The sequence below is a fragment of the Clavispora lusitaniae genome, assembly GCF_014636115.1.
Source record: "Clavispora lusitaniae strain FDAARGOS_655 chromosome Unknown tig00000185_pilon, whole genome shotgun sequence".
Taxonomy (NCBI): Eukaryota; Fungi; Ascomycota; class Pichiomycetes; order Serinales; family Metschnikowiaceae; genus Clavispora; species Clavispora lusitaniae.
Genome location: NW_027093979.1, coordinates 476,535 through 499,435, shown reverse-complemented (window position 1 = coordinate 499,435; position 22,901 = coordinate 476,535). Strand labels below are relative to the sequence as shown.

General features: G+C 48.9%; 11 protein-coding genes and 2 non-coding genes across 13 annotated transcripts; 8 read left to right on the top strand and 5 right to left on the bottom strand. All coding sequences in view use genetic code 12, as the record gives it.

Annotated features, from left to right (window-relative positions):
* Positions 1–921: 921 nt before the first annotated feature.
* Positions 922–1,431, top strand: FOB63_003893 (uncharacterized protein; the record flags this gene model as incomplete). Its single annotated transcript, XM_002614551.2, has 1 exon — positions 922–1,431. One exon carries the CDS (start codon positions 922–924, stop codon positions 1,429–1,431), a length of 510 nt encoding a protein of 169 aa, XP_002614597.2.
* On the bottom strand, positions 949–1,478 carry FOB63_003892 (60S ribosomal protein eL21; the record flags this gene model as incomplete). The annotated part of the gene is made up of 2 exons (XM_002614552.2): positions 949–1,420; positions 1,468–1,478. 2 exons carry the CDS (start codon positions 1,476–1,478, stop codon positions 949–951), a joined length of 483 nt encoding a protein of 160 aa, XP_002614598.2.
* A 627-nt stretch (positions 1,479–2,105) lies between these two features.
* Positions 2,106–2,902, bottom strand: RPS9B (40S ribosomal protein uS4; the record flags this gene model as incomplete). Its single annotated transcript, XM_066102366.1, has 2 exons — positions 2,106–2,668; positions 2,896–2,902. 2 exons carry the CDS (start codon positions 2,900–2,902, stop codon positions 2,106–2,108), a joined length of 570 nt encoding a protein of 189 aa, XP_065958308.1.
* Positions 2,903–3,014: 112 nt separating this feature from the next.
* FOB63_003890 (diphthine--ammonia ligase) lies at positions 3,015–5,015 on the top strand (the record flags this gene model as incomplete). Its single annotated transcript, XM_002614553.2, has 1 exon — positions 3,015–5,015. One exon carries the CDS (start codon positions 3,015–3,017, stop codon positions 5,013–5,015), a length of 2,001 nt encoding a protein of 666 aa, XP_002614599.2.
* Positions 5,016–5,107: 92 nt separating this feature from the next.
* On the top strand, positions 5,108–5,180 carry FOB63_005623. The gene has a single exon. It is a non-coding gene; the product is annotated as a tRNA-Arg (tRNA).
* Positions 5,181–5,184: 4 nt separating this feature from the next.
* FOB63_005624 lies at positions 5,185–5,257 on the top strand. Its single transcript has one exon. It is a non-coding gene; the product is annotated as a tRNA-Phe (tRNA).
* A 321-nt stretch (positions 5,258–5,578) lies between these two features.
* DFG16 (Dfg16p) lies at positions 5,579–7,850 on the bottom strand (the record flags this gene model as incomplete). Its single annotated transcript, XM_066102365.1, has 2 exons — positions 5,579–7,280; positions 7,816–7,850. The coding sequence occupies 2 exons, from the start codon at positions 7,848–7,850 to the stop codon at positions 5,579–5,581; spliced, it is 1,737 nt and encodes a 578-aa protein (XP_065958307.1).
* A 1,964-nt stretch (positions 7,851–9,814) lies between these two features.
* FOB63_003888 (uncharacterized protein) lies at positions 9,815–12,766 on the top strand (the record flags this gene model as incomplete). The annotated part of the gene is made up of 1 exon (XM_002614555.2): positions 9,815–12,766. The coding sequence occupies one exon, from the start codon at positions 9,815–9,817 to the stop codon at positions 12,764–12,766; it is 2,952 nt and encodes a 983-aa protein (XP_002614601.2).
* A 431-nt stretch (positions 12,767–13,197) lies between these two features.
* FOB63_003887 (uncharacterized protein) lies at positions 13,198–15,417 on the bottom strand (the record flags this gene model as incomplete). Its single annotated transcript, XM_002614557.2, has 1 exon — positions 13,198–15,417. One exon carries the CDS (start codon positions 15,415–15,417, stop codon positions 13,198–13,200), a length of 2,220 nt encoding a protein of 739 aa, XP_002614603.2.
* Positions 15,418–15,527: 110 nt separating this feature from the next.
* On the top strand, positions 15,528–16,280 carry NBN1 (histone acetyltransferase; the record flags this gene model as incomplete). Its single annotated transcript, XM_002614558.2, has 1 exon — positions 15,528–16,280. One exon carries the CDS (start codon positions 15,528–15,530, stop codon positions 16,278–16,280), a length of 753 nt encoding a protein of 250 aa, XP_002614604.2.
* A 970-nt stretch (positions 16,281–17,250) lies between these two features.
* PGA33 (Pga33p) lies at positions 17,251–18,096 on the top strand (the record flags this gene model as incomplete). Its single annotated transcript, XM_002614559.2, has 1 exon — positions 17,251–18,096. One exon carries the CDS (start codon positions 17,251–17,253, stop codon positions 18,094–18,096), a length of 846 nt encoding a protein of 281 aa, XP_002614605.2.
* A 902-nt stretch (positions 18,097–18,998) lies between these two features.
* Positions 18,999–20,417, top strand: FOB63_003884 (uncharacterized protein; the record flags this gene model as incomplete). The annotated part of the gene is made up of 1 exon (XM_002614561.2): positions 18,999–20,417. One exon carries the CDS (start codon positions 18,999–19,001, stop codon positions 20,415–20,417), a length of 1,419 nt encoding a protein of 472 aa, XP_002614607.2.
* A 788-nt stretch (positions 20,418–21,205) lies between these two features.
* Positions 21,206–22,132, bottom strand: FOB63_003883 (uncharacterized protein; the record flags this gene model as incomplete). The annotated part of the gene is made up of 1 exon (XM_002614563.2): positions 21,206–22,132. The coding sequence occupies one exon, from the start codon at positions 22,130–22,132 to the stop codon at positions 21,206–21,208; it is 927 nt and encodes a 308-aa protein (XP_002614609.2).
* Between the last annotated feature and the right edge of the window lie 769 nt (positions 22,133–22,901).

Below are 22,901 nucleotides of genomic sequence, written 5' to 3'. Positions count from 1 at the left end.
AAAGCCAAGATTATAATTAGGAACAGAAGTTTTCAGCAAAGGCTAAGACCGAAAGTGTCATTTCGTCTGGTGTAATTCTACTCAAATATCTTGGTAGGACGCTAGACTCAAATTATCTTCAAATTAACAAAAAAATAAGTAAGGAGGAGATTCAAGGCAACATTCAGTTACATAGGATAGTAACATGATTAAAAGCGTTTTCTATATACTTGGGAAGATCCACGATATTAACATCTTGGTGAATCTTGTGTAAGATTCTACAACAAAGGGGATAATTCCCAAAATCTCAAAACGACCAGTTGTCACAGATATCATCGAAGGAATAGAAGAAATATAATACTCAAAATAAGTTGGAAGGATATGTGGAATTTGTTTGAAAGTCCATCATTTATATATAAGAATCGTATGGTTGAGCCAAGTTCGGAATCTAAGCAACTACATGAAGAAAAAGAAAAAAAAGACAACGAAACTCTAAGGCAGACCATCTCTAAACATACAGTTTAGTATACAGAATTAACTGCTAGATACCCAGGTGGAAACCAGTTTCAACCCAATTTCAAGTTGAAGGAATAAATGGTAAATCCCGAATCCAGATACCCTTTAGGTGCCTCTTATATGTGAGATTAGAGAGTGAGTATAAATATGAACTAGGCCCAGATATAAGTTCGGTAGTCTTTTATGCCAATTTGCACTGGTACAAATATCTGCAGTGAACTTGCAACAGTGCAAACGGCAGTGTTCTTCAATCTGCAAACGACTTCATAGTGTGTCAATGACAATGTGTCTCCGTAGTGTCAATACAACTACGTCACCTCCCGAGGCTTATTTACGATGTCTGCTTCAATCCAATCATTAGGGTCAAGAACCTTTTAACGTTGACGCTGCAGTAAAACGATAAATCCCGAGCTACATTCGTTCCCCATGACATGCATTAATCCTATGGCACATTTAAATGAAAGTTTCGTAAGCAACAGGAGCCAAAGTTTGTGGAACATTGCCCTCGGTGGAGATAAGCTTAGCTGGTCTTGGCTGAGCTGGTTGTCTCTTCAAAGAGATTTGTTCACCCTTGGCCTTGGCTTCCTTCTTCAAGGCAGCGTTGGTCTTGACTCTGTTCAAGAACTCTTGACGACAAGCAGAGTGCTTGACGTGCTCGACTCTCAAGTTGACCTTCTTCTCGATGTATCTGTTACCAACAACCTTGTTGATGATGACACCGACAGCAGACTTGGTGACGTTGAAAACGATACCGGTCTTACCTTGGTAGTACTTGTGAGGCATACCCTTTTGGATCGAACCGTTGGCCTTGATGTCGACAATGTCTCCAACTTTGTAGACCTTCAAGTACGTAGACAATGGAATTGCCCCGTGCTTCTTGAAGTCACGTTGGAACATGTAACGAGTACCAGATCTGTAACCACGCCTTCATGTTAGTGCTGACTCGAGTTTCCGGCCCCAATGTATACATACGATTTACCCATTTTGTGTGTAGTTGGAAAGAGAAGAGAGAGAAAATGTTTTATGTGCGAAATGCGCGAGGGCGCGAGCCCTACAGTGTGGAGTTCCTAGTACAGTCGAGAATGGACCAAACAAGAAGAACAAAAATTTGGGAACAAGTCCTTATACCGGGAAGCAAACTTGAATGAAACGGAAATCGGTTTTTAAGCAAGAGAGATTTTATGGTGTGGTTTAGTTGTGCGCAAGAGATGTGAAGGTTCATGATCTGAAAAGTTCAATGAGCGTAGAACATACTTATGAGCGTAGAAAAAACCATGAGCGTAGATACTGATGATCCGGGTCTGTTTGATCTGTAATGATGCAAAGCTTGCTGCAGTGAGTTATTGTTTTACGGGTTAATTGTTGCTGCAGTGAGTTATTTTTTTACGGGTTGATTCGTTTTGTTCTTCAGTAGTTGGAAATTTCCCTACAGTGAGGCGACAGACAGTATGAGGAGACCACCTAGGTAGTGCCGACACATTACGAGAAATACAGGCTAGACTAGCACTGACCGATCTACCGGCAACTCACGGATACCTGCCATTATTACATAAAGAGTGGAAAATTAACCAAATGCCATTAGAGAAGAATTAGTATACAAGTTAGCACATTTACTCTTCGTCCTCCTCAGCACCCTCGGAAGCCTTACCTTGGTTTCTTCTCTTGACTCTACCGGCTCTGCCACCACCGTATGGGGAGTTTGGAGCAAAGTCAATGTGCTTTTGAGAGTCCAATCTGACCATGAAAGATGGGATGTTGACGATTTGCTTACCAACAGCAATGTGTCTTTGGGTGATCAAAACTCTGGCGTGGTGGATAGATCTGGCCAAACCCAACTTGAAAACTTGGGTTTGCAATCTTCTCTCCAAGAAATCCTCGATTCTCAAGGCCAAAACGTAATCCAACTTCATTCTGTCCTCGGACAAGACACCGATTCTCACCAATCTTCTGATCAAAGCGTTACCTTCGAACAATCTCTTCTCGTCCTTGTCGTCTCTGGTCAACAAGTCACGAGCAGCTCTTCTGATCTTGGACAATTGGAATCCAATTCTGTAAATCTCTCTCTTGTTCTTCAAACCGTATTCACCGGCCAACTTCAATTCAGCGTCCAAACGAGCAGACTCGTATGGTTGCTTTGGCACGGAGTAAGTCTTGGAGTAAGTTCTTGGGGCACCTGGTTGTTAGAAAATGTCCAAACAAAGGACCGGGCTACGAAAACAAAACAAAAAAGAGCCAAACGGCAAAGACCTAAGTCTGGCTCTGATGCACAATGATAGGCGTAACTGAAGTGTCGGGGTTCAGTTACTAGCTATAAGCATCAAAGAATTGCAAGAATGCTTTTCTCTTTTTGTTTGAGGGCCCGAAACCTCGAAAGCATGAGCTTTCATAAAATAAACATACGAGGCATGTTGACTTGATGAGATGAAGAGAAAAAAAAACCTGTAAAGGAAACTTTGGCTCTTTATATGTGCGCGCGGCATGAAAAATTTTTCACGCTCCTTCGCATAAGCTAATCACACATGCAGGACATCACCATATTTCAGAAACCAGTTTTTTTGTCAGTCACGGATGTACGGGTGCACCCTTTCCCTCTTCTCCACCATCCCATCACCATGAAGTTTGTGGCGCTTATTTCGGGCGGCAAGGACTCGTTCTTCAACATCTTGCACTGTGTGCAGAACGGCCACGAGCTTGTGGCGCTTGCCAACTTGCATCCGGCCGATGCCAGCGTCAACGAAACCGACTCGTTCATGTTCCAGACTGTGGGCCACGACATCATCGACTTCTACCGCGACTGTGTGCCCGAGATCCCGCTCTACCGGAAGGCTTTGAACGGCGGCTCCACCAATGTCAGCTTGGAGTATGTTCCAACGCCGCACGATGAGATAGAAGACCTCTTGGAGCTTTTGCAAGAAGTGAAGCGGAAACAGCCGGACGTGGAGGGCGTCAGCTGCGGCGCAATTCTCTCCCACTACCAGCGCACGCGGGTCGAAAACGTCTGCGACCGCTTGGGGCTCACGTCTTTGGCGTACTTATGGCAAAGAGACCAGGCAGAACTCATGAGGGAGATCTGCGGCCTGGGGCTCGACGCCCGCTTGATCAAGGTGGCGGCGATCGGGCTCAACGAAAAGCACTTGGGCAAGCCGCTCGCAGAAATGTATCCGATTCTCACCAAGCTCAACCAGATGTACGATGTGCATGTATGTGGAGAAGGTGGTGAGTTTGAGAGCTTGGTGTTTGATGCGCCGTTCTTCCAGAGGAAATTGGGCCTTGCGGCGCTGGAGCCCGTGCGCCACTCGTCCGATGCTCTGTATCTCCGGATGAAGATTACCGTGGAGGAGAAAAATCAACAAGTCAACCAGAAAAACATCCCCACGCCGCCGCTTTTGCTGGAGAACTTTGCGGAGATTGCAGAGATACAGCTGCCTTCCATCACAGCAGACACAGCTGTTCCCAGTGCCAGTTTCCGGGTCTCTCCTCGGATTTCCAAGCTGGGCGGCCGTCTTTTCATTTCTAACCTCGTCAGCACAAAAGATTCCATCGAGGAGCAGACGTCTGATGCGCTCGAACAGCTCCGGCTGGAACTCTGCGCCAGAGGGTACACAATGGCCAATGTCCAGCACGTTTGCCTTCTAGTAAGTGACATGGCCCACTTTAGCCGGGTCAATTCTGTCTACGGCAAGTTCTTCGAAGACATCCACTTGCCCCCATCTCGTGTATGTGTTGAGACGGTATTGCCGCAGCCGTACAGAATCCAAATGTCTTGTGTGGTGATGCCACTCGAGCACGAAAAAATGGGCATCCACATCCGTTCTCGGTCCTACTGGGCGCCGCAAAATATCGGGCCCTACTCGCAGGCTATAGTTGACCACAGAGGGAAATTCAAAAACGCCACGCTCTCGGGCCAAATCCCGCTAGTGCCAGCATCAATGCAGTTGGATACATCCATGTCCAATACGGAGTCTGCTGTTCTTGCTCTTCAGCATCTTTACCGAGCAAAGACTTTGGTGGATGTCAAGCAGTTTTCCGAGGCAATCTGTTTCGTCACGAACCCTGCTTTGGCCCCGCTACTGGCTCAGATCTGGCAACTGTATGTGGACGACGTGGAATATGGCCAGGATTTCTACAATCGCTTGTTGATTGTTCAAGTGACCAACTTGCCCCGCAACGCCAACGTGGAGTGGGGAGGATCTACGTTTGAAAAAATCAGAGACATGTACGAGGACGAAGAGGAAACCGGCACGTCTTTGTCGTACGACGACATAACCGAAAAGTTCAAGACGTCGGTTGTTGCAGGCGGCGACACGAACCTCGTGAAACTAGTTACAGATGACATTTCGGCTGTGATTGAGTTTTTGAGAAACCCTCGCATCCAAGACTCTTATGTTCGAGTCATTGCAGGACTCGATGATATCCACAGATTGACCAACATGGGCCTTTCTGCGGAATGGATACCTGTTTTGAAAGTTTGGGATAGTGACGCCACGCCATGCTCTTTTGCACTTCTATGGGTTGAATAATGACTTTATATTAGACTGTAGAATATAATTACAAGCTAACTGGACATGATTCGACTCGGCATATCAAAGCCGCAACAATGGCATGTATCAAAGCCTGTGTGGCGTAATGGTTAGCGCATTTGACTTCTAATCAAAAGATTCCGGGTTCGAGTCCCGGCATGGGTTCTACGCGGTTTTAGCTCAGTTGGGAGAGCGTCAGACTGAAGATCTGAAGGTCCTGTGTTCGATCCACAGAAATCGCAATTCTTTTTGCGGATTGCCCTTCTTTTTGCCTGGATTGTCTCTCTTTTTACCTGAGAGCTGCATCAGCTAGTTTTGTCGATCGTAGTTAGTATAAGCCGTTGTTTATACGGAACCTGAAAATGTCTGGCCAGCTTCGCACTTATAGATCTCGCATTAAATCATGAGCCATGAGATTCACCAATCAAGTAAATCAAGGAGGCTCCTGTTCGTAGGCTTTGATCAGCTCACCCAATATCTATCCATTGATTATCTTTTATCTATATCTATCCATTGATCATGTATCTATCCTGATATCCATTATCCGTATATAACCTATCCCATTATTTTTCGTCCCAGTAGTCGTCGATCGAGTAGCCCGGATGCGGGCGAAACGACGGCAAGTCGTCATGATCATGGCCGGCAAGATCATGCGAGGTTCCTTCTTGTGGCGCGTCGTCCCAGTCGTCGACGTATTCGACCTCGTATTCGAAATCCAGCTCCGAGTGGGGGTGACTGCCACTTTGAAGATGGCCAATGCTGTGGTTGCTGTGAACGTGTGCCGCTGTCTCCGCCAGGTTAGCATTCTGGCCGGCGCCGGTGTTCTGAGTGTGAGTGTGAGTGTGAGTGTTTTCAGCGTTTTCAGTGTTTTCAGTGTTCTGATTTACGCCTTGGTTGACGCTTTCGCTGTTTCCCTCTGGGTTCTGCGCGTCCAGGCTCGATCCAGACGAGCTCAAGTCCTTGTCCAGCACAAACTGCGACGCCTCGGAGCCGAAAAGCATCTTTTTCCACGCGGAAAAGCGCCGCTGGATCGGCCGGTTGTGTTTCGACGCATCAAAGCCGCCAATGTCGTCCATGCTGATGGGCCGGCCCAACATGCCCACGCGCTCGAGCTTCAGCTCCAAGTCGCGGATCGAGTGCACCCACTCCCAGCAGCACGTCAACACGTAGATGCTGAGCACGTAGGGGAAGAAGGTGATCCAGGCGCGCACAAGCCAGTCGTTGCGCCAAAGCGTGGCGGTGAGGAGAACCATGACAAACTGGAGCGCCACAAGAAACCACGTCAACAGGGCAAGCGGCACGAGCTTGCGCGAGTAGGCCACCTGGCGGGGCGCGGACGCCGTGCCAAAGAGCGTGTGGTAGGCCAAGAGCATGGCGAGCCAGAGGATGATGAGAAGCTGGCACACGTGCTGGGCGAACATGGCCGGCGACGGGTTTTTCACGCTGAGCTTGGCAAAGTCGTCCAACTGGGCCTGGCGCACGGCCATCGCGACCAAGTTGGCCACGGTAAGAAGAAGCCCCACGGCGCCGTTGATGCGTTTCCACGTTTGGCGCGTCATGGCCACGCCGAGGTGCACGAGCGCCAAGTTGGTCAAGAGCTGCAGAATGGTGATGGCCGTCGGGTACTTGCGCTTGTCGTTGACGATGTTGAGGATCTTGATCATGTCAAGCGTGTCCGAGTAGTACTCGTCGCGCGACACGGCGGTGATCTGCGCCAAGATGATGGTGAGCACAACCAGGTACATGACGGTGGCCAAGTGCGTGAGGAGCGGCTTGCGCTTGTACTTGGGCAGCAACACAAACATGAGCTCCAACATCCAGCACGACACACACAGCCCCAGAATCATGTAGAGCAAGGCCACAAACGAGTCGCCGTTGTCGGAGATGTTGTAGGGGTTGTTTTTGAAGTCGCGCATCCACCGGAGCACGTCGGCGTCCGACACGCTCTGGTTCAGGATATGGGCCACCAAGTCGGGCACCGAGCAGTTGGTGGCGTAGTAGGCGGGCACAAAGTCCGTCAAGTTGGCCAGCCACTGGTGCGAGAAGTAGTCCTGGAGCACAAGCAGCCCCAGCGTGAGCGAGTACACGGAGCAGTTGAGGTTGACGGTGTTTTGCTCCATGAGAAAGTAGACGCTGTAGTTGCTCATGGTGAACATGGTGGAGTTGACAGACGGCATGGGTGGTTTTCTGGGCAAGGTGGTTTTTCTTAGCGTGCATGGTGCGACCTGTCTTATGTGGACCGGACAACAGACCCGGGCGAAGGGTCTGTGGAATTGACGATAACGATAACGATAGTTGACGCCTGAACTTATACTTGTTTCCTAGTTATGGTTGTTTCCTAGCTGTACTTGTTTCTTAGTTATGGTTGTTTCCTAGCTGTACTTGTTTCCTAATTGTACTTGTTTCCTGAAGTTGTTTGTCTCGTTCGCTTCACTTGTATGTCTGTTCGAGTGTCATCCACTGCCTTGCGTTTCTTATTTTTACTCGTTCCCAAATCTTCTTCTTGTAATCTCGTCTGAGTCTTCTATTCTTTATCCCGATCTGAGTCTTCTATTCCTGTATCCCGATCTGAATCGGCCTGGTCTCCTGGTTGAAAAAATTACCAAAGCATCAAGTTGCGAACCATATCGCCGAATGAAGAAGAAGAGGAGGACGTCGGTGATGAAAAAGATAATGGCGCAGTGGAGTATCCAGGGAAAGTATTGCCCGACCCTCATCCCGAGGAAATAGAAGCTGACTTTGACGGTTTGGCCATGCCTCATACCTTCAACATCCACCAACGGCCGATTCTGATACCTACAGTATGACCGAGTTGTGTAGGCCACAGGATGACATGGTGTATGGTACTGCGGTGTGCTATACTCGTATCTCATATCCTCATGTCTTGTCTTGCTCTTGTAGTCTTGCTCTTGTAGTGTATGTTTTGTACTCCTCTTCTCTTGATACACATATACTCATATACTTTTATACTCATACTCATATACTCATACTCATATACTCATACTCATATACTCATACTCATATACTCATACTCATATACTCATATACTCATATACTCATGTACTCTTACTCTTTTTCTCTTGATATTCCTCTCTTGATATTCCTCTCTTGATATTCTCTCTTGATATCTCTTCTCGTGACTCTTGTATAGTCTTATACCCTTGTACTCTACTCTTGATACTCTTATACTCTCCTTCTCTTTCTCATGTACGCTTACTCTTGTACTGTTCTCTTGATAGTCTTCTCTTGTACTTTACTACTCTTATATTTTGCTCTCTCGGCCCATCAATTTGGCCACCTTCACCGGAACTATCCACTTGCCAATAAAATAGACGTTACTTCTATGGAAGCCAACTACAGTGTAGAGAGAACTGTCAACTAAATTGCAGATGAAATCTTGAGCTCAAGTCAAGTGTCTGTCAATAAAACCACTTTTGCCAAGCATCGGCTCAAACCCGCCCAAAGAAGTTTATGGCTGAAAGCCTCAGATATCATTAGTATCTTCAATTTTCACTTCAATCTTCAGTAGTCAATAAACATTCAAAATCAGTGTCTACTCATCTACCAGCTTTGGTGCATGCATCAATCCACTTAAGAGAGGGGGACCTGCATTGGGCCATGCAGTATGGACCTGACTCAATGTCGTTTAGGGTTACCTTTTTAAATAGCCTTTTGAGTTGCCTAGAAAAATCTGATCTTTTTGCTGTGTCGTTTTCTTCTTCTCTGGGCTATTTTGACCATCTCTCCCTTTGAAAAAATTCTTGGTCCAGCTCCATATGCGAGATACGTATACTGTAGATAGTGATGAATACGGACATGCATGAACACTCATACTTTGAACGGCTAAATTCTGCCAGATGTAAGAATGCTTAATTTGGTTTGTCACCCAATGAACCTTCAAAGTCTAAAAATGTGTGTAAAAATCTCAGCAGCCATGAACCAGTTTTAAACTCCATGGAGCCAGACGAGGTGAAAGCCTACACCAACCAATTGTGTGTGTTCGACGGTATTGCAATCATGAAGATACGTAAGTTTGCATTGAATGGTTCATTGTATTTGATGGTTTATTGTATTTGATGGTTTATTGTATTTGATGGTTTGGTTAGAGTTTGTCTTGAGCCTGTGAATGCCGTCGTTTCATCAATAGCATCAAAAGGAACAGCAAAACTACTCCAGAGCTAGTTTGGTGAACAACAACAGCAATGAGAATTCAAGTGAAAGTAAAGGTAGTTGCCGAGTCATAAGAAGTACAGATTAGCGAGATATTTAATTGCCACACATTCAATTTTTGGTGATCCGACCCGAATAAAAATGATTATCTGGATGATCACACCATTGTATCTTGGACCAAGCGGCGGACAACTTTAGTTAGAGCCAAATTTATAGTTATCTTTGCTTGCCATGTATTATCTTTGAGTTATTCTTTTATCGTTTGTTGACTGGAAAGATGATAGAATAGCCAGACTGAAATTCTGAAGAGAATTTGAAAAAGTCAATCTCGTTTACCTGTTTGTCTTCCTTCATCTTGATCTCATTTCTTTCTCGATCTCATTTCTTCATCGATCTCATCTATATATCTACGATCGCGCTGATCTGTGTCGACTGTTTCGACCGTCACTACATTTGTCTACTTTTTGTCCTTTCTATTCTCTCCCTTTCCCTTTCTCTTTTCTCTTCTCTCTTTTCTCTTCCCTTTCTCTTCTCTCTTCTCTCTTTTCTCTCTTCTCTCTTTTCTCTTCTTCCACCTTCGCTCTTTCTTCTCTGCCGTCCTGATCTGACATCGCGACCAACAACTACTCATGGACCCAGTAGCACAATTGACTGCCGGGGTGGCTGCGTTGCCCAGCCGAAAGCGGCGGGCCCACCACGTGCTTGCCAACGTCCAGTCGCCGCCGCTCCAGCCGCCGGCGTTCTACCAGGGAAACCACACGGGCTCTGTTCCGACCTTGGCGCTTCCGTCGATGAGCATGCCCAACGGGTCGATGCCCGACGTGTCGAGGCCGGCGTTCGCAAGCAGGAACATCAACAACTTCAACCAACCAAACAACCAACCAAGCAACCAGTTCAGCCAACCAAACAATACAAACTACACAAACTACCCCAACACAAACCCCAACACAAACTACCCCAACACAAACCCCAACAACAACTTCCAGCCAACCCCCACCGGCTACGCCAGTGGAGGTTTGGCAGCCGGGTCTGTTTCCCTCAACGTGGCCACGCCCGCCGACACCCGCGGCCTCTCGCTCTCGGCCACGCGGCTTGCCCACCACGCCGAGTACGCCACGCGCCCGTTCCTCTCGTTCCAGAACGTGGTGCCGCCCGCCGCAGGCACCCAGTACCAGGCCGTGGACCAGGGCACCGCCACGCCCCGCCACATGCGCAGCACCTTGTACACGATGCCCGAGACCGAAGCGCTCCGCCGCGCCACACACTTGCCTGTGGCCGTCACGGTGCGCCCGTTTGCGCCGCTCCAGCCGGGCGAGGACCCGGTGCCCACAGTTGACATGACACAGGGCCTGGGCCCGCCGCGCTGCAACCGCTGCCGCACCTACATCAACCCGGCCATGGCCCACACCGCCGCAGGCAGCTTCACATGTAACGTGTGCCAGTTCGGCAACAACCACGTTCCGCTCGAGTACGTGGCGCCGCTCGACGCCTCGGGCCAGCGCGTGGACAGGGCGCAGCGGCCCGAGTTGCACCGCGGCGTCTACGACATTGCCGTGCCCGAGTACTACGAGGCCGGCGGCAAAGCCATGCACCACGTGTTTTTGGTCGACGTCAGCATGGCCAGTGTGCAGCGGCAGTTGCCTGTGGTGGCGGCCGACGCGATCCGCTTGGCCATTTTCGGCGACGGCGACGGCGACAGCGACGTCGACAACGGCAACGAGACCACCGATCCCACGGCCTACTCCATCATGCTCTTCGACAGCAGCGTGCACGTCTTCAACCTCGCGCCCGAGCTCGACACGGCGCAGCTTGTGCTGTCGGGCGACTTGGACGACCCGTTCGTGCCGTTCCACCACGGCCTTTTCGCCAACCCCGCCGACAGCAGAAGCATCATCGAGGACGCCTTGAACACCATGGAGCAGCTTGCGCCGGGCTCGCCCGAGCCGTGTTTGGCCGTGGCCGTCCGCACCGCGGCATTGGCCTTGCAGAGCGCCGGCGGAGGCAAAATCACCGCTCTTTTGGGCACGCTTCCCTCGTGGGGCCCCGGCGGCTCGCGCATCAAGGAAAACAGAAACGTGGGCCGCAGCCCGCTGGCAGAGGCCGAGCGTGCCTTGTACGCGGCCGACAACGAGTACATCCGTCTTTTGGGCAAGGACTTGGTGGCGCAGAACGTCGGCTTGGACATTCTTGCCGTGGCCGACACCCCCACAGACGTGTCGAACCTTGGCTGGCTCTGCTCCGTCACGGGCGGAATCATGCGCAAGTGGACGTCCTTTGTGTTTGAGCGCGACGGCAGAGCCTTGACGGACCAGCTCGTGTCGTCGGTGAAGAAGTGCGTGGGCTACCAGGGCCAGCTCAAGTTGCGCTGCTCCAACGGCTTGCAGGTGACCCAGTACTACGGTTTCCCCTCGGGCGAAGCGTCCTTGGTCGGCCTCTCGCTGGACCCGGCTGTACCTGTCCTCTCGGAAGACCTGACCTTCACCATCTTGCTCGAGTACGACGGCTCGCTCAACACAAAGTACGACTGCCACTTCCAGGCCGCCGTGCTCTACACAGACCGCCACGGCACCCGCAAAGTGCGTGTTGTCAACTTGGTTTTGGCTGTGAGCGAACGTCTCCAGGACGTTTTCAGTTTTGTCGACCAGGACGCGGTGGTGGCCACCGTTCTTCGCGATACGCTTTCGTTTGTGGGCAAAGAGCTGCTTGTCGAGTTGCGCAAGTCTGTAAGCGAAAAGCTCGTGCAGATCTTCACGCTGTACCGGGCTATGAGCGAACAGAACCACAACATGAACAGCACGCGCACCAACCAGTTGATTTTCCCCGACTCGCTCAAACACCTTCCGTTGTACTTTTTGGCATTGCTCAAGTCTCGGGCGATGCGGGACTCGTCTTCCATTTCCATCGACTCTCGCCTTTGCGATGTTTATGACATGATGTCCATGCCGCTCGAACGTTTGGCCTACCACTTGTATCCGGCACTTGTGGAGCTCCATTCGTTGGCCGATACCGACTGCTATGCAAACGGCGTAAGTGCTGATGCAGAAGAGAATCCGGAAGAGTTTGTGGGCGAATCTTTCCTTCGCCTCCCTGAGTTCAAGCCGTTGACTGCCCAGAGCTTGGAACCGGGAGTCTACATCTTGTGCAATGGCACAACAGTCTATGTCTGGGTTCATCCAGACGCCAACAAGCTTCTTCTCCGCGACTTGTTCGGCGAACATATCCGCTCCGTTGAAGACATCGACCCTTACCTTGACCTGTTGCCTGAACTTCCTACGAACATCTCGCAGCAGGCTCGCAACTTGGTCCAGTACTTCCAGAAGGAGATCATCGGGTCTGGCTCAATCAGCAGCTCGGCTATCCGCATAGTACGCCAAGGCATTGACAGCTGGGCTCATGAATTCAGAGAGTGTTTGGTGGAAGACCATCTTCCTTCGAAAACTGTCAATACATCGCCAACTTTGCCTGAGTTTTTGGCGTCTTTGCACCGCGCTATCCAGGGCAAGGTTGACGTGGAAAAGAAACATATACAAGAGAGTACCAAGCACGATGAGACGTTTGTGCAGCGCATGCTTCATTTTTAGTCGGAATAATGTGTCCAGAGCTTGTGAACAGGTATATCCTAGCTCTGTGATACTAGTTACAAAAGTTGCCCAATGCTAATAGAGGGCGTCCGGACTAGATGATGCTTTACATTCATGCCTCAAATCTTTGCCATTACGTCTGTACAAGGTATTTACTTTCAAGTGGTGAATACATTTTGCTGATCGCTTTCTGTAGATTCAAAGAAGCTTAGTTCACTATACAGTGGCTTAAGAAGGATAAGAAGCAAAGACCTTATTTGTGTATACTTGGGCTTCGTAACTCCTTAATCTGAGCACTAAATGAATAAAGAAATTTTCATTTTCCAAATAAAAATCTTTAGTCAATCTTGTGTAAGTCTCCAATTCTTCTCCGAAACTTTTATTTCGGTCGACCGTGCTCCTTTAGATCAGCCCTAAGAAGACTTTCTCCATTAGAACTTAAGTTGAGCTGCCTCGACTATTCCTCGGATAGTATACATAATGTCTGAGTTTTTTGTGCTTATCACCACATTTTTGAGTCCCTGTTTCAAAGGCTTATCATTTTGAATCTTGTCTAAAGCGTCAAGCTTGTGACCCACCGCCACCTCCACCAAATTAAGAAGGAAAGTCAACACTCTTAGAAGAAGATCGTCGTTGTCCGCTTGTTTCTGTAATATATTTGCAATGATTTCCATAATTTGCTCAAACACTTGCTGGTTTTCCATCAAGACCTGGGCCACCAACTCAAATTCCATTGTTGCATTGGCTAGTAGTCCGGCTATCACAACCTGCAAGCTTTCGTTTTTCGAATGCAACATCTTCACCAAAATGTTCAAATTACGAATGCTTTCTGGGTTTTCTGAATTGAAGAATTTGGCAAGCATCATCGGCGTGGAAATCAAATTATTGATGAGTTCCCATGCTGCCCTTTGTATGTCCGGCTGAGAAGTTTCCAACATTAAGTCTTTGAGATGCTGCTCGAACAATCTCGTAATTATTGATTCATGGAGCGCCTTGTTTGGCATCGAAGAAAGGTTGGTTAGAGCTAACAAAGAGCATAATTTGTCTAGCATTGTAATGGACGAAGCGAAAACCGCACGAGGATTATCCTTTTGGGTCTGGAAAGACTGTTCTTCTGTTTCCAATCCTAAAAGTTCCTCTAGGAAAGGCACAGTTGTTTTGATGTCAAATTCCGAAAACGCAAGTTTCGGGTCCACAGACCGGCAGATTGTGGCCAAAGCCCGGATGGCGCAAAGTCTCACCTCGAGAGTCTCTTCTTCCATCGAAGATGCGTGTGTCTTGTGGGTCTTCTTATCCACCAGACTATATTGTGTGAGATACTTCAATACAATATTCAAGCCTCCCTGTGCCACTATTTCTCGCTGAATTTCACGCTTATGGTTCAGAGAGAGGTTGTAGATGATCCTTATAATTTGTGAAAGCGAGTTCCCTTGTGTAACCTTTAAAGCACGTAGAGAACCCACAAGCTTGTGGGAAATGACCAAATTTTCATTAAATAATGCATCATCCTCAGGGTTATTGGCGGCTCTGTCATTTCCTGGTACGGCGATGTTTTTCAAGTAGTTTATTGTGTTTGTGTCTTTGTCGGCGGTCGGGTCTCTGGACTTTGATAAGTTCAGGTATACAAGCAAAACGCCATATATGTTCGAAGGGTCTTTGGTTGTTTCCAACACAAAGAGAAGACGTTCCAAAAAGTCCTCATCGTCTCTCATTGCTTTCTTCGCTGCATTTCCTAGAGATAAGTATGCAAGAGATTCCAAGAAATACTCGATGCTTTTATCTTGGAGATCACAGGACTTGAAACCATTGCAGATGCTCTGGACTAAGGTCTCAAAGGAGATCTGCTTTTCTGTCTCGCTGAAGTTCCACAACTTGACAAGACACAAGAGCGAAAGAGACAGTATCACATGGGAGTCCATTTCTGTCCCAGCCACTAGGAAACGTAGATATGTATCCGTGTTGAACTTGCGGGCTCCCTCATCAACACAGGAAGCCGATAAGACTCGTAAAAGCCATTCAATCTTTGAGTTGGAACTGCCCTTTCCGTTTTCGAGCATTTGTGCCTGATGAAGAAAGATTTCCTTGCACCTGGCCAGAACGTAAAGAGCTTTCATGGACTGAGGATAAATCGGAAAGAAAAGCTCTATTGTTGAGCAAAGTGATCGGAACTCCAGCGCAGAAATGTGGTCAGGGTCTGTGTTCAATATTCTTTGCACAAGCGTCTTGGCCTGACTTTCAGCCTTCAGGGTGTACTTCCTGGCGTACAAGACCAACGCCAACGTAACAGCCCGGTCGTACTGTGTCTTCAAGAACGGACATAGGAGAAGAACGGGTTCCAGTGTGTCATTTTGGAGACACAAGTTCAGATAGAGAGAGAGATACAAGTCTAGCGACGGTCCAGGCTCCGAAGAAGACGTTTCCAACTTTTTTTCACATTCTTTTATGAGCGCAGAGCAGTCTCCGGGCAAAAACGACACAAGGAACGCCGCAGCGGCAGATCCAAAGGCTTCTAGACTGTGCAAGACCAGCAGTGGAGAGTTTTGCAAAGCCTGGCGACATTTTTCCCGAACATCGTCACTGGCACATTTAAGCACGCCAAATTGGGTTTCAGAAAGCGGCTTTCCCTCACATAAAAGAGGAACAAGATCCATGGCTAGTGGAATTCAACCAAAGAGACGCTGATAGAGACTTGGCGCTGTATGCAGACCAACATCACAAGTGCAAACTAAACTACATTGTGGCAACTCCAACACCGGGCAAAATGGACACCACAGCGGTTTTGGACAAGTACACGCAAAACCTCCTGAACCTACCGCTCGAGGTGAAGCATTTGTTCGAAGAGCTCAAGGCGAAAGACACACAGCTCGCCGAGGCCAGGAAACGCTACCAAACAAAAGATTCCCAGCTCCACAAGTTCATCCGGGCCAATGGAACGCTCACGAAGCATCCGAAGGAGCAGCAGCTCTACCAGAAGATCGAGGAGGACATGAAGCTTGTGCAGCAGATCCAGAAGGAGAAGATTTTGATTGCCAACACGGCGCTCTTTTTGGTGTCCAAACACATGTACAATTTCAGCGTGGACATCCAGAAGTTGGAGAGGGAGGACCTCTTGCCGCCGCTCGATGCGGATGCTCTAGATGGCTCAGACAGTGAGTCCAGTGCCACGCCTAAGCCCATGCCGGAGGCCATCCGAAAGAAACGGACATACTCTGTGATGAAGCGGCAAAAGCGGCCCAAATCGGAGGATTATGACTATGGAGATGAGCCTGTGGCGATCTCGCTGCGCCTGGCGAACCCGGCCAGACCAAACGGCGACGATGCTGATAACAACTTGTACTGTTTCTGTCAGCGTGTGTCTTTTGGCGAGATGATTGGCTGCGACAACGACGATTGTAAATTTGAATGGTTCCACTGGTCATGTGTGGGTATCACGTCGCCACCGAAGGACGACGAGGTGTGGTACTGTCCTGATTGTGCGCCGAAAATGGAAAAGCGAAAGAAGAGGAAGAAGTAAGCGGAAGGAACAGAAATGAAACAGAAGAAAAAGGTCTGGAAGAGAGAGAAACTCTATACATTTGAAGAGCAAGAGGAAAACACACACGAGAACTACGTCGGGTGTTCCATAAACTTTTAATTGGCTGCGATATCTCAAGCCAGTTAGTTAATGGCCCTCCATTTCGGCAAAAACAAAAATACAGAAGCAGAAACGTATCCCAAAAAGAAGTTTGAGGATGAAACCTCTCTCCTCCACGGAGTAAAGTTCCCAATTTCAATAATCATGAGCGTAATAGTGATGCCATTGATGAATCTATTGTGCTGTCAGCGTGACTTGCATTCAACATTGTCATCCGGTGTCCTTGTCTCTTCGGTTTAGCTACTATTCTTAGCACATTCATCGGTGTTTCTGGATCTGATTAGTTGAGATTGACCAAGAGTAGAAATAAGACACTGATCATGTATCAAGGCCATCCTGCATGTTCTTGGAAATCAGATCTCCCGAAAAGTATTAGAGATGGTCCCCAAATTCTTTTGAATTTCCATCTGCAGTACCGATATTCCCAAAACTTTCTTTTTTTGCACGTTCATCCCTACATTTTAGCTCTGATTGTGTTTCTTTGTCATGCTGTCATGTTTAACTTTCACTCGCATCGCATGTTTCGGTCCTGCATATAGAATATTCATCTTGAAAACGCTCCTAATGGCCACATCTGCCGCGACCGCCGTGGTTTGAAGGTGACAACAGATCAAATCGAAGCAAACGAAAACAATCCCAAGCTTCTCGAACAACCCATCGAACGCAACCCTTTTCGCCCCGCCTCTTCCCTAGCTCTGACCCAAGCACGACATTGTCTCACCGCGAATACCCTGATGCAAAAAAAAACGCGACATTTCGAGCCCGCACCACGTGACCCTGCACAAACAACACGGGTCGCGATCATCGGTTCTAACCCTGTTTATCTTCACCGTTTTCACAGTTTTCATCCATGAAGCTTCTCTCGCTTTTTTTACTTGCAGCTGTTCTTGCCGCCGATGCTCCGGCCGCGGCTCCGGCTGCGGCGGCTCCAGCTGCTGGTCAGGCGGCTGACACAACTCCAGCAGCGGCTGCGGCCGCAGCGACTACGCCAACCACTCCAGCTGCCGCTGCAACTACCCCGGCTGCCGCTGCAACGACTCCAGCTGCTGCAAATCCTGCGGCCACAACTGGAACGGGAACAAACACCGGAACCACTGCCGCAACAGGAACAGGAACTACACCTGCAGCTGGAGCTGCTACGACCAAGCCAACGACGGCGACTCCTGCGACTCCTGCGACGGCTACTACAAAGGCACCGGCTGCCGTCGATTCGGCCGTGGCCGACACGGCAGACCCAGCTGCTACAACAAACGACACCGATGCGGCAGACGCCACAGACGCTACGGATGCTGCTGCTGCCACTGCTGCTCTGAACGACGTGGACACGAAAACCATGAAGGCGTCGCAGTTGTCTGTTTTCCTCGAGACTCAGACCATGAACGCCGACCAGCTTATTGCCTGGTCAGCCACACATACCCTTACGGGCTCAGCAGGTGTTGCTGGCGCCACAACTCCGTTGGCTGCAACTGTTACCCCAGCCGCTGGTGCCAACGACACTATTGCCGGCTCTCCGGCAGCTCCAAATCCTGCGACCGAGGACATGACGTTTGTCACAACATACGTGAAACCATCTACGTCTGCAGCACCCAAGGGTACCAGTGGATCCGGGGCTTCGTCATCTGTAGCAGGAGCAGCGGTTTTGCAGGCCAGTTTTGCCGCCCTTGGCTTGGCTGTGGGTGCCATGGGTCTTCTCTAGACTGGTCTTTGGAATAAACTTCATTAGTTTCAAGGAATTTAGTTTTTAACATGCGGACGGTATTTTTAGACAGTTTGTTCGTGTACAGTGTATTTCAAGACAATGGAAATACTGTAATCGGATCACTTGGTTCATCGCCATTGTTGGGAATGCATAAGATTTTTAAGTTTGAGCCTCAATTAGGAAAGCTACAGTAGAGTATCTACGCAAAATAAAAGTATTTCATCAGCCATAAGATATGAGGGGGATATAACCTGATGCATGTTTAATCTTTATATGCTAAGAGAATTTGCTATTCCAATATTTGACGTTTAGGTGAACAATGAGATGAACTTATTATTTACCTATTCCATACCCATTAATTATGAGAACGTTCAAAAGTACCGTTCACGGTTATGCATACTTACAAGCAAAATGGCAAAACAGTTTTCTCTGCTGACTTAATTCTCCATAATCTGTCTTTACTCACTTCAAACTTTTGGACATGCCTCCTACATTAGCTTAACTATTATCGATAGAAAATAAAATGGACCATGGACAAAGCAACCTTGAAGTTGAGCACCCACTCAATCCTCTAACTCATACTTTAGTCTGTTGTAGTACTAGAATTAGTAACGAAGTGTCTAATTCCAAGCAAGGGATTCATAGTTGAGCTGTTCCTAATAATAAAGTTAAATATACCAAATAGAATGATAATTTTGGAGCAAGGAAACGGAGGAGTTTCGAAAATGAATTACTCTCCACTTTGGCAGAACAGAAGTCTAAAAATGAGTTTTCATATAGAGTTATAAGGAATGAGATGTAATGATATCCGCCCTGTCTTTAGAAAAACTAAAACGATAGGCGTTTCCTCTTTGGCAAACGTATATCACATCAGCTAAGAAAGAAATGGAATAATAATCATGTCTAATTTTTTCTTACGAAGTCGAAATTGCTCGACTGAAGAAACGTATTATGCCCGTATCCAGTTTTCTCAATCATCAAATCAGAAATCAAACATCAAGTCAGAAATCAAACATCACTTCTTGCAATATCACTTCTTGCAATATCAATTCATTAAACTCCTATCCTTTCACTTTATCACCATGTACTTTCGCAACTCTTGCATACGTGCACCCGTGCCTCCCCACACTACACCCACAGCCACCCGTGCCTCCCCAACATCATCACCAACCACCACCACCTTCTTTCCCATGTTCCGGACTTTGCGCCGCCCCGTGTTTGTAAGATTCACCTCTTCCAGCACGTTTGCATACGTGACCAGCGCCGCCGACTTGGCCCGCGGCATCAAGGACCACATTTTGCTGGGCCCAAATGTAAGTGCCGACACCGTTCTAGCCGCTTTGAAAGCGTGCCGCCAGCTCCAGGCAGAAGGCCGCGAGCCCCTGAAAACAGTCCAGCGGCACGTGGAGTCCATCTTGGCCTGCGAGCACGTGCCCTTCGACGCTCTGCTCTTGAAGCGGGCGCTTCTACTTCGGTTCTCTCCTTCGACCGCCGTGCGTGTTCTCCAGTTGTACCAGCGCCGCAACCCAAAGGCGGCTGTGGAGTTGGAAACGGCGCTTATCCCGTTCCGCGGCGCGCTTTTTGACGCCGACCTTCAAAACGCTCTCCGCATCACAGACTTGACCACAGGCCACCCCAACTACATAGCCCGCAAGCAGCAGACGTTGCGGCGCGGCGTCTACCAGTTTGCAGCCACGGCCATCGGAATCACGTTGTTCTCGAAAGTCGGTGTGCAGCAGGTCATCGACATGGGCTGGCTTCTGCCCGTGTGGAAACACTTGAGTGCCGTCAACGCCATGTTGCTCACGTACTTGGCCAACTCGAGTTTTTTCGTCACCATCGTTCGCTTTGGCCGCCAGCTCAGTACCGCAGGCGGCGATTTCTTGACCTGGCAAAAGGGTACGTTCTACACCCATTGGTACAGACACGCGGATGAAATGTCCATGTGTGCCCGTATAATGGAGACCGATCTCCGGTTGAACGGCGGTCTTGAAAACTCGCCAGACTTGGTTGCAGAGCTCTGTAGGAAAGACGACAATGTGTCTGCGCATCACACGTTGCGTCCAGGCTTGACGCGGGATGGCCATAAGGTCCGGTTGTTGGAGCCCCGGGACAATTTGGAACATCTCAAAATGCAGGCGTATTGGATGAGTGGCGGCGATGGCTTTGAGTGGGTCGAGCCAGACCAGGATCCAGCCGAAATTGTTTGGCGCAACCACTTGGCCAGTCTCCAGAAACCGGTGCTCCAAGCACTGGACACCCGCAGTTTGAAGTGGGCCGAGGACTTGATTACGTCCCGCGACACAAAGGACATTTAGGGATGGCTAAAAGTGACTAGAGGGTGGAGGAGAACATTGCCTGATTTTTTGGCAATCTGAGTGAAACCACTGAAGGTAATGATGCATCGGAGGGCCTGTTTGCAAATTGTGACGGTGATGAGATGTACTCTGTATATAGCTACTCACATCTTTCGCTTGGGATTAGAAGTTGGTTCCATTGTACATATTCTTTAAAGATTAATTAATTGCTGCCAGTGAGTCTGCCTTCATAATAAAGATATTGTTCCATGATTTCGTGCTTCAGAAGAGAGAATGTGGTGAAGAGTAAATCGAAGTTAGTAAATTATGATCGCTTCTCGTACTGGCTCATTTAATAACGAAGTACATACATATTGTATTCTGGCAAGTATACAAACTTAGAGGGAGGGAAAATATGATCAGTAGTCCCATACGATTTCTCGAGCTGTGTCCTTTTTAGGAGCAGAAAACGTATTAGTCTGCTTCCAATTGAACAATAATTATATCTGCCATCTTTTTTTCACTAAAATTATCTATAGAGATAAACAACTGCATTTATGCATTCCGATTTTATCCCCATTGAAAGAAATCAACCTACAACTATGCGCTAATTTGTGTAGTCGCTTACTTTCTATAGATCATTAGGATTCCCAAGCCCATTAATGGCATGGCCACTAAGAAAAGAGTTGGTCCCACTACTTCTTCTATCCGTTTCAGCAATCCATAAGATAATATGAATGTATTAGTTTATATAGCTCTCGCTGATAGAGAGGCATCTAAGTTCTCTCTCTCTCTCTCTCTCTCTCTCTCTAGGCCTCTCCGTCACGCCACCGTGGAATGAGCCGGATGTCAAAGTCTGTCTCCTGGCCCATCTCCTCCCAGGGCTCAAAGTTGGCCCACACCATGTCGAACTCGTCGTCTGTATCCAAAAGATGGTTCCCCAACAGAATATTTGGCTTCACGTAGTCAGCGTTGAGCAGCACGCCGCGGCCCTCGAGAGCCGCGTCAAGCCTTTCAGCCTTGTTGAGCTCGCTCACGTCCGCCAACTCGCCCTCGAGGAGCTCGCGCGTCCGCTTGGTGTTGATCTGCCGCAAATGCGTGTAAATGTCCAAGTACGTATTGGACTGGCCCACCTTGAGTGTGCTGTGGGGTCCAATCGATATGCTCGAGAGAACATCATCGGCAGGCTGCACGTGGGCCTTCGCCTCCATGGCGTTGGCGGTGTTGGCGATCCACGTGGTTGTCTTTGCTCTCCACTCGTCCATGGACATGGGTGTGTACCACCAGACGGCGCCGTACCACCACGACGGCTTGTGGCCATTGCGCACGGCCCAGTGTCGCCAGCGCCGTGCCTCCTCGCGCCAGGGGTCGTACGGAAGCAGCATGCGGGCGTACTCGAGCCCCGACAGAAGCACAAAGATCGAGCCTAGGAGAAACCGGGCGGCCCCGGCCACGCGGGCACGCCAAACCACCTCGCCGACGCGCACCGGGCGCCGCGCCATCAAGCCAATGCCGAAAAGGAGCTGTGCTGTGGTCAAGGCGGCTAATGCTGGCGTGTTATCGGACGCCGGCACCAACGGCGTTAGAAGACGAAGCCCGACGCTGGGGTTGCGCGGGAAAAGAGCAAACGGGCGTGGCTCTGACGCCGCCGCCGTCGGGCTGGACTGGCTAGCGCCCGCAGACGAAGACGAAGACGTGGGCGCCAGAAGAAAGTTGGAGAATCCGCGCAAGACCATGGACAATGCAGAAGGGGGAAGCGGATGGATGGATGCTGGATGGATGGATGCTGGATGAACGGATGCTGGAGGTACGGGTGTCGTCGTTTCGGTTGTAGTGGTTCCAGTTGGTGGTGGGGCGGGCCACAGCAGATGCGTAGAAGGGTGGATTAGAAAGTGGAGTATGCTAAGTGGTGAGAAGTAGAGTGGTGAGAAGGGACAGTGTGCAGGAATTTGCACCCACCAGTCTAGGCTGGGATAGAAATTGTGGAAGGGGACTGGTTCGTATTGGGGCTTGCTGTAGGTATTTGTACTTTAGGTGTGGTGGGCTTGCTGGATTTGAAACGTATTTATTTGGTGCACGCAATTGTGTGCTTTTTGCACATGTGCGGTCATGCGAGGTAAAAGTAGAAAAACGGTGCCAGTCCAACAAATTGATTTTCCGAACACAGGTTTACGTAACAGTCGATTATTTGGCGAAAGCGGAAGCTCAATCTCCACATCTTGTCAATTGATATGAGGTCGTAGAATTGAAGCTTGAGCTTTCAATGACTCATTCGGGTTACTGGAAAGCCAACTACATGGTTCAATGTAGAGGAGAGGCATGGAATACCGTATAAGAAAGAAAAGAGAGGCCAGAAGGTGGTTTGATCTCACGGGCGTAGGTTTTATAAGCTTGGCTGACCACTCATCAATTCAAGAAAGGCAAACCCACCCTGGTCAGTTTACCAGAACGTGACAATCATGTCTTGCTCTCATCATGTCCATTGCTCTCATGGGGATACGAAAG